General features: G+C 27.6%; 2 protein-coding genes across 3 annotated transcripts in view; both read left to right on the top strand.

Annotated features, from left to right (window-relative positions):
- Positions 1–5,097, top strand: part of LOC111621538 (nucleosome-remodeling factor subunit BPTF-like) — a 63,797-nt gene extending 58,700 nt beyond the window's left edge. For both annotated transcript variants that reach the window (XM_023363697.1, XM_023363698.1), the window contains one exon: positions 4,958–5,097. In XM_023363697.1, the coding sequence (XP_023219465.1) occupies positions 4,958–5,082 (125 nt within the window). In that variant the 3' untranslated portion in view covers positions 5,083–5,097. The remainder of the gene's footprint in view (positions 1–4,957) is intronic.
- Positions 5,098–12,231: 7,134 nt separating this feature from the next.
- Positions 12,232–12,882, top strand: part of LOC111621537 (nucleosome-remodeling factor subunit BPTF-like) — a 93,868-nt gene continuing 93,217 nt past the window's right edge. The window contains exon 1 of the mRNA XM_023363696.1: positions 12,232–12,359. The gene's annotated coding sequence lies outside the window, so the exon portion shown is untranslated. The remainder of the gene's footprint in view (positions 12,360–12,882) is intronic.

Raw genomic sequence — 12,882 nt, 5'->3', positions numbered from 1 at the left:
AGTCACCAGCAGCGCTCACGGTCAAGTCACGCCCCCCGTAAAGCCATAAATAAAAATTATTAAGTACCTGGGAGTACTGGTAGCCTAACTAGTGATGATAACTTAAGAGATAAAGGCAAGGATTGCAGTGGGAAATAGAGCTTACTGGGCCCTGATTAGAATTCTCAAATCCCATAGCCTGTGTAGAAGATTGAAGGTGGCTGTTTATTGCACAGTTATTAGACAGTGGTGATGTATGGTTCGGAAACATGGACAATGACTGTGGCTGTGGAGGAACTCTTGAGAAGATGGGAGAGGAAAATTCTAAGGAAGATATTTGGGGCAGTGTATGAGGCAGGGCAATGGAGGATGTGGAAAAACAATGCAGAAAAACAGTAGCACAACTGTATGGTTATACTGATTATAATTGTGGAAATAAAAGAGTAACAGACTGAGATGGTTGGAGCATGTTGAATGAATGTCATATTATAGAGTTGCCAAGATCTGTATATGAAATCTGGGTGGCAAGAGATGTAGAAGAAGACCACTGAAGCAATGGCTGGATGATGTGGAGGATAATTTGAGGAAGCTTTGGGTTGGTGTTTGGAGGAAATATTAAGATGTAGGACTTTAATGCTGAGTAGTAGTAGAATTTTTATTAAGCAAAAACTTAATATTTAGCATATTGCTTTCAGTATAATATTACAGCAGTGTACAAATATGTTATCGTGGCCAACTAATTTTACTTTAGACACTGTGTAGTTACTTTTTCCTTACCAGCAGTTACTATTAGCAGTTACTATTCTTACTTACTTTAATCATTTTTTCTGATACCTCTAAATTTTTCCAGTTTATAAAAGAAATAGCACGAGGAAACAATTATTGTTTGGCGTTCTGCAGAAGTCTGGCTATCTCCTCTTTACTCTGTAATGCCAAAGATTGTCCCAACAAGGACCATCTCCCAGGCATTTACCACATCCCCATCATTGACCATCAATACAACCACCACCTGCAATACATAGGTGCTACATTTCACCCATTATATGTTCGTCTCAAGGAACATCAAACATCTATCAAAAAAGGATTAAATAATATGGCTTTAGCCACATACGCATTAATTCCCAGCATCTAAGTGGAATTCCGGTAGACATACTTCTTACACTACAAATTTAAACTACAGTCGACCCCCCCCTATAAGATATAGATACGTTCCAATTTATTAGGAATCTGATTTCTTACAAGTCGTTCCAATCACAGCCCGACACGTGTCAAGTTTACTGACTACGGCTGCTTGAAAGGTTTTCTTCCATAAAATTAATCGATTCTACACTAATCTGACTCAACATTTCCAAAATACGTATATTTTTTCGTAGTTTTATAGGAATCGTAATTATAGGGACCGAATTATAGGGGGGTCGACTGTATATATGCTCAAACATCTAGAACAGGTGGAAATCTACAAGGTCACCTACCATAATGAAGCTATAAATTTTCAAGACGTTGATTTTTCCAGTTGAAATATATTTAGTCAAAGTGATATTTTTCATATGATGAGACTAAATTAATGCAAGTTAATATCACATATGGAAATTGATTTACATTATATGCATATATGATCATGACTATTTCAATTATAAAATGCATTTATCAGAATATTATAAGTTTTTAAATATTTCATTAAGGAACAAAATTTAAGAAAACAAATTTTAAATAATATCAGAATGAAATATGGTTAATGAAAGAAAATTGAAAAATTTTTAGAATGAATAACTCTGAAAAATTAGTAAAATATTGAAAGTGATAAAATTACTTTCAACATTTATCTTTGTATATTCTCTAATTTTCACTTAAAATATGTTTAAAAATCACTTCTTACATGTTAGTAGCTATGATTCTACTATAAAAGAATCAGTATTTTTATTTAACTGAATGTTTAAAATTAAGGTTACAGTATTTTAATTTTGTAATAAGTTATTTTATCATCTGAATCTACAAATGAATAAAACAATACTTAACTTGAGGCATAATTATTATTATAAATAGAGAACCTTTCAAGTAATTACATTGAAAATAGATATCATAAATCACAATGTATTTAATATAGTTTGTATTTTAAGTTTGACCGAGTTTTCTAATAAATAAATATGTAATTGTTGTAATGTTTTAAAATTCAACAATTACATTTGTCATAGGTAAAGTATAATATATTTATGATAACATGATTACCATACGTAATAAACAAAATAAGATCCAAATTAGAATAAAATACAAATTAGCAATTAAAAATTTGTATTAAATAACCAGATTCAGTTATATAGAGTATTTTGTATAAAATTAAAGTGTAATGAATAATATATACAAATAATAATTGATAATTATATACAGCAAATCCTTACTTAATATTGTCAATAGATTCTTGAAAACTAATATTAAGTGAATTGATGTGTAATAAAACCAATATTATCATAGGTTAATTGATACAGACAAAATATAATTTGGTTAATATTCTAATTGAATTGTGTTTTCCACCTTTAGCATTTAAATCTCACCTTGTAGAATCAATTTTCCTGTTTATGAAGAAAATTCAACAACAATAATTGTAAATGATTACAAATGTACGAGGGCTATTTTTTAAATAAGGTCCATTTGTGAATGAGAGTGAGAATGATGCGCGATTGCAGCAGTGTGCATGAGCATCTGTTTTCAGCATGCTTTGTGCATGTTTAAATGCTATTTGCAGCCGTATCATCTGTCTGTGTGCTGAACTGTAGAAGTTTATAATGTTGAAGAAAATTGAGTCGCCCACCGACTGTAAGATACGATCTGTTATACGATTTCAGCACGAAAGAGCGTGGTAACTGTCTTTTGGGACAGGAAAGTGACTTTGTTAGTAGATTTTATGTCAGGAGGCACAACAATCAATTCTGATGCTTATTGTGACCTTGAGAAAACTCCACTGTGCCATACAAGACAAGCAGTGTGGCTTAATGTCTTCCGGCAGCAGGCAGCAGATTTCTTTGAAGTCAGAATTAAAAACTTTTTGAGCAGTATGACAAATGTTTGAACATATGGAAATTATGTAGAAAAGTAGATAAAAGTATGTAGAATATGGGAAAAATATATTTTAATGATATTTACAGTATTTTTCTTCTTATTAAAAAACAGACGTTATTTAAAAAATAGCCCTCGTACTTGAATGTACAAATGTCCTCAATGGCATTAAATGAAATACAATAAGTAAGGGGTTGTCGTAATTTTAAAAGAAAGAAATATTTGTTTAAAAAAATTAATTTGCACCAGAACAACTTTCAAACTTTAGAGATTTGAAGTTGTTGATGCTATTGTAGTTGTATTGAAATTGTTTAAAAATAATAACATTATGTTAATAATTCCAGTATGAATATTTTAAAAATAAGACAAAAATATAAATGAAGACACTATATTTTTATCATTTATATTTTTAAATCAAATATTTTAAAAATATAATATATTTAGCTAAAATACAGCAAAAAAAAAAAATGAAACTATTTTACATAACAGAACAGCAGACTAAAAAATCAATTTGAGAGATGTCTTTGTTAAATTTAAATTGATTAGAAAAATCAATCTATTTAAAATTTTCATTCATGTATAAAAATATTTTACATTTGATTTTATATTTAAATTGACAGTAAAAAATTTATTTTGAAGAAATTATAAGTTTCATATCTAAATTGTAAATGTAAATCTTTTAAGCAATGAAATATGCAATTTAAAAACTTTTCAAATACTGTTAATCTGTTATTATCTTCATATACTGTGTGTGTATATGCTATTAAAGTTATTATAATACTAATATATATATTATATTAATGAAATTTGTTCTACTGAGATATTAGCACAACAAATGCAACATGAAATGAACTGTTAATTATTAGAATAAAACTTATATTTAGAAAAATAAATGAAAAAATTAAAATGTTTTTAAAATCAATTAATGTAGCAAAAAACCAATGAAAATAAATTATGTGTTACTTTATAATTTAACAAAAAAAAGCTTGATAGCAGCTATCATAGTCAACATTAATATTTTCCTAAATTTTCATATATTTAATATTCTAGTAATGTCTGAAATTTTAATCTGGTCTTTTCAATTATAAGCAATTAAAGAAGGAAATAAATAAGAAAGTGTGTTCTCAATATATTGAGTTTGATTTATTCAAGTTATTCTTTGAAAATGTTGATGGATCTATTTCTGATAGAAATGAAGAGTGAAGATTAATTTTTAATTTGTTTTTTAATTATTGAAATACATTTTCTAAGCCATAATAATTTCATTATTTTCATCTATTTTAATTAATATTCTGAAATATATATATATATATATAGTAGACTCCTGCAAAACTCGATGTAATGTGGACTGAGAAGGTGATGAGTTTTACAATATAGTGATGATGCTAGTCTAAATAATGGAATTTTCATAAAGATATGTTTGCAAATTCTTAATCATATTAACTAAGTACCATTAGTGACTATTTCTATTTGTAGTTAAATTTTAATTAAAATAAAAATATTGGCTATTCAGTGGCTATTTTTTAGTCAGTGACATTTGCAGTTAGGTTTTGTAGTAACACTTTGGGAAAAGGGTTATATTCTCTGTTAACATGTAGAATTGATGCTATAATTAAATGTTGACAGTGAAGAACAATAATTTTTTTCATTGTAGTGTTAAGTTATAGAAGTAAAAATTAGATTACTTTTTTTTTTTTTTTGATGACACTACAAGTTTTATGGAATGTCAAGTTATCAAAAGTTGAGTTTCTGAGACTCTACTATATCATTATTATATAAAGAATGTTTTACTTTCATAATTCAGCTGATGTCATGAAGTTGTGACATATGTGTGTAAATTATATTGTATTAATATTTTGTTATGTGTTTACCATTACTGTTATTATTATATAAATTTGCTAATTAATAAATTTTCAATTTATTTTAGCTGCTTTAAGTAAAATACAGTCTGAAAGAGCTCTTCAGAAAGCAAAAGAAGCTGCTGATCGATTAAAGACTGAAGAACCTGCTACAAATAAAGAGCCTTCTGAGACAGCAGTTGTAAGTGTATAAAAACAAATATAAAATATTTTTGTAGGAATGTTAAATAAATTATAAATAATTTAGTAAATTAATGAAAACTAAATTTTTAAAAATGTTTTTTGATTTGTGCTGTAAAAGTTCGTCTGATGGAGAATTATTTCTAATAAAATTGTAGACAAAACCGTCCAAAAAGGATCACCATTTATTATTTTTTGTGTTCCAAGACTAACACATTTTCGGCGACTGACCTTTCTTTTTAGGCTACTTGTCACCGGAAAAATTACAAAAAGTCCTTTTAAAAAACACAAAACACATCCAAAAGAAGGTATAGATGGAAGTAAGCAAGACAACTGTATGTCACCAGTTCCTTTTTCAGAAATTTTTAGAAATTTTAATTGGATGTGTTTTGTGTTTTTTAAAAGGACTTTTTGTAATTTTTCCAGCAACAAGTAGCCTAAAAAGAAAGGTCAGTCGCCGAAAATGTGTTAGTCTTGGAACACAAAAAATAATAAATGGTGATTCTTTTTGGACACTTTTGTCTACAATTTTATTATGTTTTTTGATATTACCAAGAGTTAAATTTTCTTTAAAAAATTCTGGTTAATTTGGAAAATGGTATCATTATTAATTAATTAACAACTGTTTTCAGAGTTTGTACATGTCATGAATTAGTTAATTGTAAGATGATTTCTCTTATGAATATATTTTATACACATCCAAATTTATTACTTTTATCTTTGAAAATTCATATTCTCTTAATTTTTATATGTTCTGAACAAAGTTTTAAAGCTACAAAGTAGAGTTGGAGATATTAATGTTATATTTACAACTTCTATTACTAAAATATGTAGTTTAATTGTGAAATTGTTATTATTTTTTTGTATGTGTCTACTTTTATATATGCATACTTTATTAAATATGTGTAATTGTATATTTCTTACAGAAAGCATTGTTTTTCGTACATTTGGATTGTATACTTGTGGTATTCTATTATATTTAATATATAAGAGGTGTGACAATCTTCAATCATAGGGATTTTTTTTACATTTGAAAATATGATGTTTAATTTGAAAAAAAGGGTGTTGTTTTTGTTCTGGAATCTTAGGGTCTGTCTAAAAATTATTTTATGTGCACAAGCAAGTCAGATGGTTATACTAATACATGTCCAAAAATGATTCTTACTTATATTTAAAAATGCTGCATGCTCTTCTAATATTACAATTAAGCATGATGGAAAATCCTACTTGAGAAGACCATACAATGATGGATTTTGTCATTTATACAAATTTTATTCTATTGAATGAGAAATATCAATTTCAAATTATCTTAAATATCTCTTATAAAACAATTTATTATGAATATTCAAACTTTTAAGAAGAGTCATATGATAAAATGGATTTAAAAAGTTTTTATACTGTATTTAATTACTTAATTAAACTTAATAAATTAATAACATTATTCTTTTATAATTTGCTTCAGATGATAATTTGAAAACATTAGAACTTATTTTAGAATAAAATTAAGATACTTTATGAATGTCTTAAAATGGAGTGTGATATCATATTAAAAGGAATGTTTATGATTAAAATTGTCTAAAAATTTTACAAAGCCTAAGTGTCTTGAGTGAAACTGGTTAGCTGTGTTAATTTTTAGACAGATCTTTAGTGCTTCTATGTTTGATGGGGATTGAGAAATTCTTAAAAGCAGTTTATTTTTATTTACATCACAGATAAAAGAAAAAAACTGTTTTGCTAATTAACTTGAGTATGGAAGTGCATTTTGAAATGAATCTGAATTTAGTTTATGTTATGGAATCTCCACTCAAAATATTTATTGGTAATAGTGAAGAAAAACAGCATGTGGATTGAAATTTTACTCAAAGAATGGCTTTATAAGAACAATCATCATTAATTCTATGAGTACATTCCAGTATGCATCAAATGGTGAACTGCAATGTACAAAAATGGGTTCTGATATTTACCGATGAATTCATTGGTGCAGCAACAGGTGTGTATCACACTCATTAGGTTGTGGATAGGTGAACTCCAATGAAGCAATGTGACTACCTTTGGCACCATTTAGCAACTTTATAAAATAATCATAAAAATTGAACAAGACAGTTAGCATGTATTATTATCTAATTCTATACATTGNGTATTAAACACTTTTGGTTAATTCAGATAATAAAATTGAAAAAATACACTAAATTCTAGATTTACGTCGAGGTGTAAAAACAAAGTCACCAGCAGCGCTCACGGTCAAGTCACGCCCCCCGTAAAGCCATAAATAAAAATTATTAAGTACCTGGGAGTACTGGTAGCCTAACTAGTGATGATAACTTAAGAGATAAAGGCAAGGATTGCAGTGGGAAATAGAGCTTACTGGGCCCTGATTAGAATTCTCAAATCCCATAGCCTGTGTAGAAGATTGAAGGTGGCTGTTTATTGCACAGTTATTAGACAGTGGTGATGTATGGTTCGGAAACATGGACAATGACTGTGGCTGTGGAGGAACTCTTAAGAAGATGGGAGAGGAAAATTCTAAGGAAGATATTTGGGGCAGTGTATGAGGCAGGGCAATGGAGGATGTGGAAAAACAATGCAGAAAAACAGTAGCACAACTGTATGGTTATACTGATTATAATTGTGGAAATAAAAGAGTAACAGACTGAGATGGTTGGAGCATGTTGAATGAATGTCATATTATAGAGTTGCCAAGATCTGTATATGAAATCTGGGTGGCAAGAGATGTAGAAGAAGACCACTGAAGCAATGGCTGGATGATGTGGAGGATAATTTGAGGAAGCTTTGGGTTGGTGTTTGGAGGAAATATTAAGATGTAGGACTTTAATGCTGAGTAGTAGTAGAATTTTTATTAAGCAAAAACTTAATATTTAGCATATTGCTTTCAGTATAATATTACAGCAGTGTACAAATATGTTATCGTGGCCAACTAATTTTACTTTAGACACTGTGTAGTTACTTTTTCCTTACCAGCAGTTACTATTAGCAGTTACTATTCTTACTTACTTTAATCATTTTTTCTGATACCTCTAAATTTTTCCAGTTTATAAAAGAAATAGCACGAGGAAACAATTATTGTTTGGCGTTCTGCAGAAGTCTGGCTATCTCCTCTTTACTCTGTAATGCCAAAGATTGTCCCAACAAGGACCATCTCCCAGGCATTTACCACATCCCCATCATTGACCATCAATACAACCACCACCTGCAATACATAGGTGCTACATTTCACCCATTATATGTTCGTCTCAAGGAACATCAAACATCTATCAAAAAAGGATTAAATAATATGGCTTTAGCCACATACGCATTAATTCCCAGCATCTAAGTGGAATTCCGGTAGACATACTTCTTACACTACAAATTTAAACTACAGTCGACCCCCCCCTATAAGATATAGATACGTTCCAATTTATTAGGAATCTGATTTCTTACAAGTCGTTCCAATCACAGCCCGACACGTGTCAAGTTTACTGACTACGGCTGCTTGAAAGGTTTTCTTCCATAAAATTAATCGATTCTACACTAATCTGACTCAACATTTCCAAAATACGTATATTTTTTCGTAGTTTTATAGGAATCGTAATTATAGGGACCGTAATTATAGGGGGGTCGACTGTATATATGCTCAAACATCTAGAACAGGTGGAAATCTACAAGGTCACCTACCATAATGCAGCTATAGATTTTCAAGACGTTGATTTTTCCAGTTGAAATATATTTAGTCAAAGTGATATTTTTCATATGATGAGACTAAATTAATGCAAGTTAATATCACATATGGAAATTGATTTACATTATATGCATATATGATCATGACTATTTCAATTATAAAATGCATTTATCAGAATATTATAAGTTTTTAAATATTTCATTAAGGAACAAAATTTAAGAAAACAAATTTTAAATAATATCAGAATGAAATATGGTTAATGAAAGAAAATTGAAAAATTTTTAGAATGAATAACTCTGAAAAATTAGTAAAATATTGAAAGTGATAAAATTACTTTCAACATTTATCTTTGTATATTCTCTAATTTTCACTTAAAATATGTTTAAAAATCACTTCTTACATGTTAGTAGCTATGATTCTACTATAAAAGAATCAGTATTTTTATTTAACTGAATGTTTAAAATTAAGGTTACAGTATTTTAATTTTGTAATAAGTTATTTTATCATCTGAATCTACAAATGAATAAAACAATACTTAACTTGAGGCATAATTATTATTATAAATAGAGAACCTTTCAAGTAATTACATTGAAAATAGATATCATAAATCACAATGTATTTAATATAGTTTGTATTTTAAGTTTGACCGAGTTTTCTAATAAATAAATATGTAATTGTTGTAATTTTTTAAAATTCAACAATTACATTTGTCATAGGTAAAGTATAATATATTTATGATAACATGATTACCATACGTAATAAACAAAATAAGATCCAAATTAGAATAAAATACAAATTAGCAATTAAAAATTTGTATTAAATAACCAGATTCAGTTATATAGAGTATTTTGTATAAAATTAAAGTGTAATGAATAATATATACAAATAATAATTGATAATTATATACAGCAAATCCTTACTTAATATTGTCAATAGATTCTTGAAAACTAATATTAAGTGAATTGATGTGTAATAAAACCAATATTATCATAGGTTAATTGATACAGACAAAATATAATTTGGTTAATATTCTAATTGAATTGTGTTTTCCACCTTTAGCATTTAAATCTCACCTTGTAGAATCAATTTTCCTGTTTATGAAGAAAATTCAACAACAATAATTGTAAATGATTACAAATGTACGAGGGCTATTTTTTAAATAAGGTCCATTTGTGAATGAGAGTGAGAATGATGCGCGATTGCAGCAGTGTGCATGAGCATCTGTTTTCAGCATGCTTTGTGCATGTTTAAATGCTATTTGCAGCCGTATCATCTGTCTGTGTGCTGAACTGTAGAAGTTTATAATGTTGAAGAAAATTGAGTCGCCCACCGACTGTAAGATACGATCTGTTATACGATTTCAGCACGAAAGAGCGTGGTAACTGTCTTTTGGGACAGGAAAGTGACTTTGTTAGTAGATTTTATGTCAGGAGGCACAACAATCAATTCTGATGCTTATTGTGACCTTGAGAAAACTCCACTGTGCCATACAAGACAAGCAGTGTGGCTTAATGTCTTCCGGCAGCAGGCAGCAGATTTCTTTGAAGTCAGAATTAAAAAGTTTTTGAGCAGTATGACAAATGTTTGAACATATGGAAATTATGTAGAAAAGTAGATAAAAGTATGTAGAATATGGGAAAAATATATTTTAATGATATTTACAGTATTTTTCTTCTTATTAAAAAACAGACGTTATTTAAAAAATAGCCCTCGTACTTGAATGTACAAATGTCCTCAATGGCATTAAATGAAATACAATAAGTAAGGGGTTGTCGTAATTTTAAAAGAAAGAAATATTTGTTTAAAAAAATTAATTTGCACCAGAACAACTTTCAAACTTTAGAGATTTGAAGTTGTTGATGCTATTGTAGTTGTATTGAAATTGTTTAAAAATAATAACATTATGTTAATAATTCCAGTATGAATATTTTAAAAATAAGACAAAAATATAAATGAAGACACTATATTTTTATCATTTATATTTTTAAATCAAATATTTTAAAAATATAATATATTTAGCTAAAATACAGCAAAAAAAAAAAATGAAACTATTTTACATAACAGAACAGCAGACTAAAAAATCAATTTGAGAGATGTCTTTGTTAAATTTAAATTGATTAGAAAAATCAATCTATTTAAAATTTTCATTCATGTATAAAAATATTTTACATTTGATTTTATATTTAAATTGACAGTAAAAAATTTATTTTGAAGAAATTATAAGTTTCATATCTAAATTGTAAATGTAAATCTTTTAAGCAATGAAATATGCAATTTAAAAACTTTTCAAATACTGTTAATCTGTTATTATCTTCATATACTGTGTGTGTATATGCTATTAAAGTTATTATAATACTAATATATATATTATATTAATGAAATTTGTTCTACTGAGATATTAGCACAACAAATGCAACATGAAATGAACTGTTAATTATTAGAATAAAACTTATATTTAGAAAAATAAATGAAAAAATTAAAATGTTTTTAAAATCAATTAATGTAGCAAAAAAGCAATGAAAATAAATTATGTGTTACTTTATAATTTAACAAAAAAAAGCTTGATAGCAGCTATCATAGTCAACATTAATATTTTCCTAAATTTTCATATATTTAATATTCTAGTAATGTCTGAAATTTTAATCTGGTCTTTTCAATTATAAGCAATTAAAGAAGGAAATAAATAAGAAAGTGTGTTCTCAATATATTGAGTTTGATTTATTCAAGTTATTCTTTGAAAATGTTGATGGATCTATTTCTGATAGAAATGAAGAGTGAAGATTAATTTTTAATTTGTTTTTTAATTATTGAAATACATTTTCTAAGCCATAATAATTTCATTATTTTCATCTATTTTAATTAATATTCTGAAATATATATATATATATATAGTAGACTCCTGCAAAACTCGATGTAATGTGGACTGAGAAGGTGATGAGTTTTACAATATAGTGATGATGCTAGTCTAAATAATGGAATTTTCATAAAGATATGTTTGCAAATTCTTAATCATATTAACTAAGTACCATTAGTGACTATTTCTATTTGTAGTTAAATTTTAATTAAAATAAAAATATTGGCTATTCAGTGGCTATTTTTGAGTCAGTGACATTTGCAGTTAGGTTTTGTAGTAACACTTTGGGAAAAGGGTTATATTCTCTGTTAACATGTAGAATTGATGCTATAATTAAATGTTGACAGTGAAGAACAATAATTTATTTCATTGTAGTGTTAAGTTAGAGGTAAAAATTAGATTACTTTTTTTTTTTTTTTTTTTGACACTACAAGTTTTATGGAATGTCAAGTTATCAAAAGTTGAGTTTCTGAGACTCTACTATATCATTATTATATAAAGAATGTTTTACTTTCATAATTCAGCTGATCTCATGAAGTTGTGACATATGTGTGTAAATTATATTGTATTAATATTTTGTTATGTGTTTACCATTACTGTTATTATTATATAAATTTGCTAATTAATAAATTTTCAATTTATTTTAGCTGCTTTAAGTAAAATACAGTCTGAAAGAGCTCTTCAGAAAGCAAAAGAAGCTGCTGATCGATTAAAGACTGAAGAACCTGCTACAAATAAAGAGCCTTCTGAGACAGCAGTTGTAAGTGTATAAAAACAAATATAAAATATTTTTGTAGGAATGTTAAATAAATTATAAATAATTTAGTAAATTAATGAAAACTAAATTTTTAAAAATGTTTTTTGATTTGTGCTGTAAAAGTTCGTCCGATGGAGAATTATTTCTAATAAAATTGTAGACAAAACCGTCCAAAAAGGATCACCATTTATTATTTTTTGTGTTCCAAGACTAACACATTTTCGGCGACTGACCTTTCTTTTTAGGCTACTTGTCACCGGAAAAATTACAAAAAGTCCTTTTAAAAAACACAAAACACATCCAAAAGAAGGTATAGATGGAAGTAAGCAAGACAACTGTATGTCACCAGTTCCTTTTTCAGAAATTTTTAGAAATTTTAATTGGATGTGTTTTGTGTTTTTTAAAAGGACTTTTTGTAATTTTTCCAGCAACAAGTAGCCTAAAAAGAAAGGTCAGTCGCCGAAAATGTGTTAGTCTTGGAACACAAAAAATAATAAATGGTGATCCTTTTTGGACAGTTTTGTCT

Source organism: Centruroides sculpturatus, unplaced genomic scaffold (genome assembly GCF_000671375.1).
Source record: "Centruroides sculpturatus isolate CEXI.00-Female unplaced genomic scaffold, Cexi_2.0 scaffold272, whole genome shotgun sequence".
Lineage (NCBI taxonomy): Eukaryota > Metazoa > Arthropoda > Arachnida > Scorpiones > Buthidae > Centruroides > Centruroides sculpturatus.
Note: the sequence above shows the minus strand (reverse complement) of the source record. Positions and strands in the feature narration are given on the sequence as shown.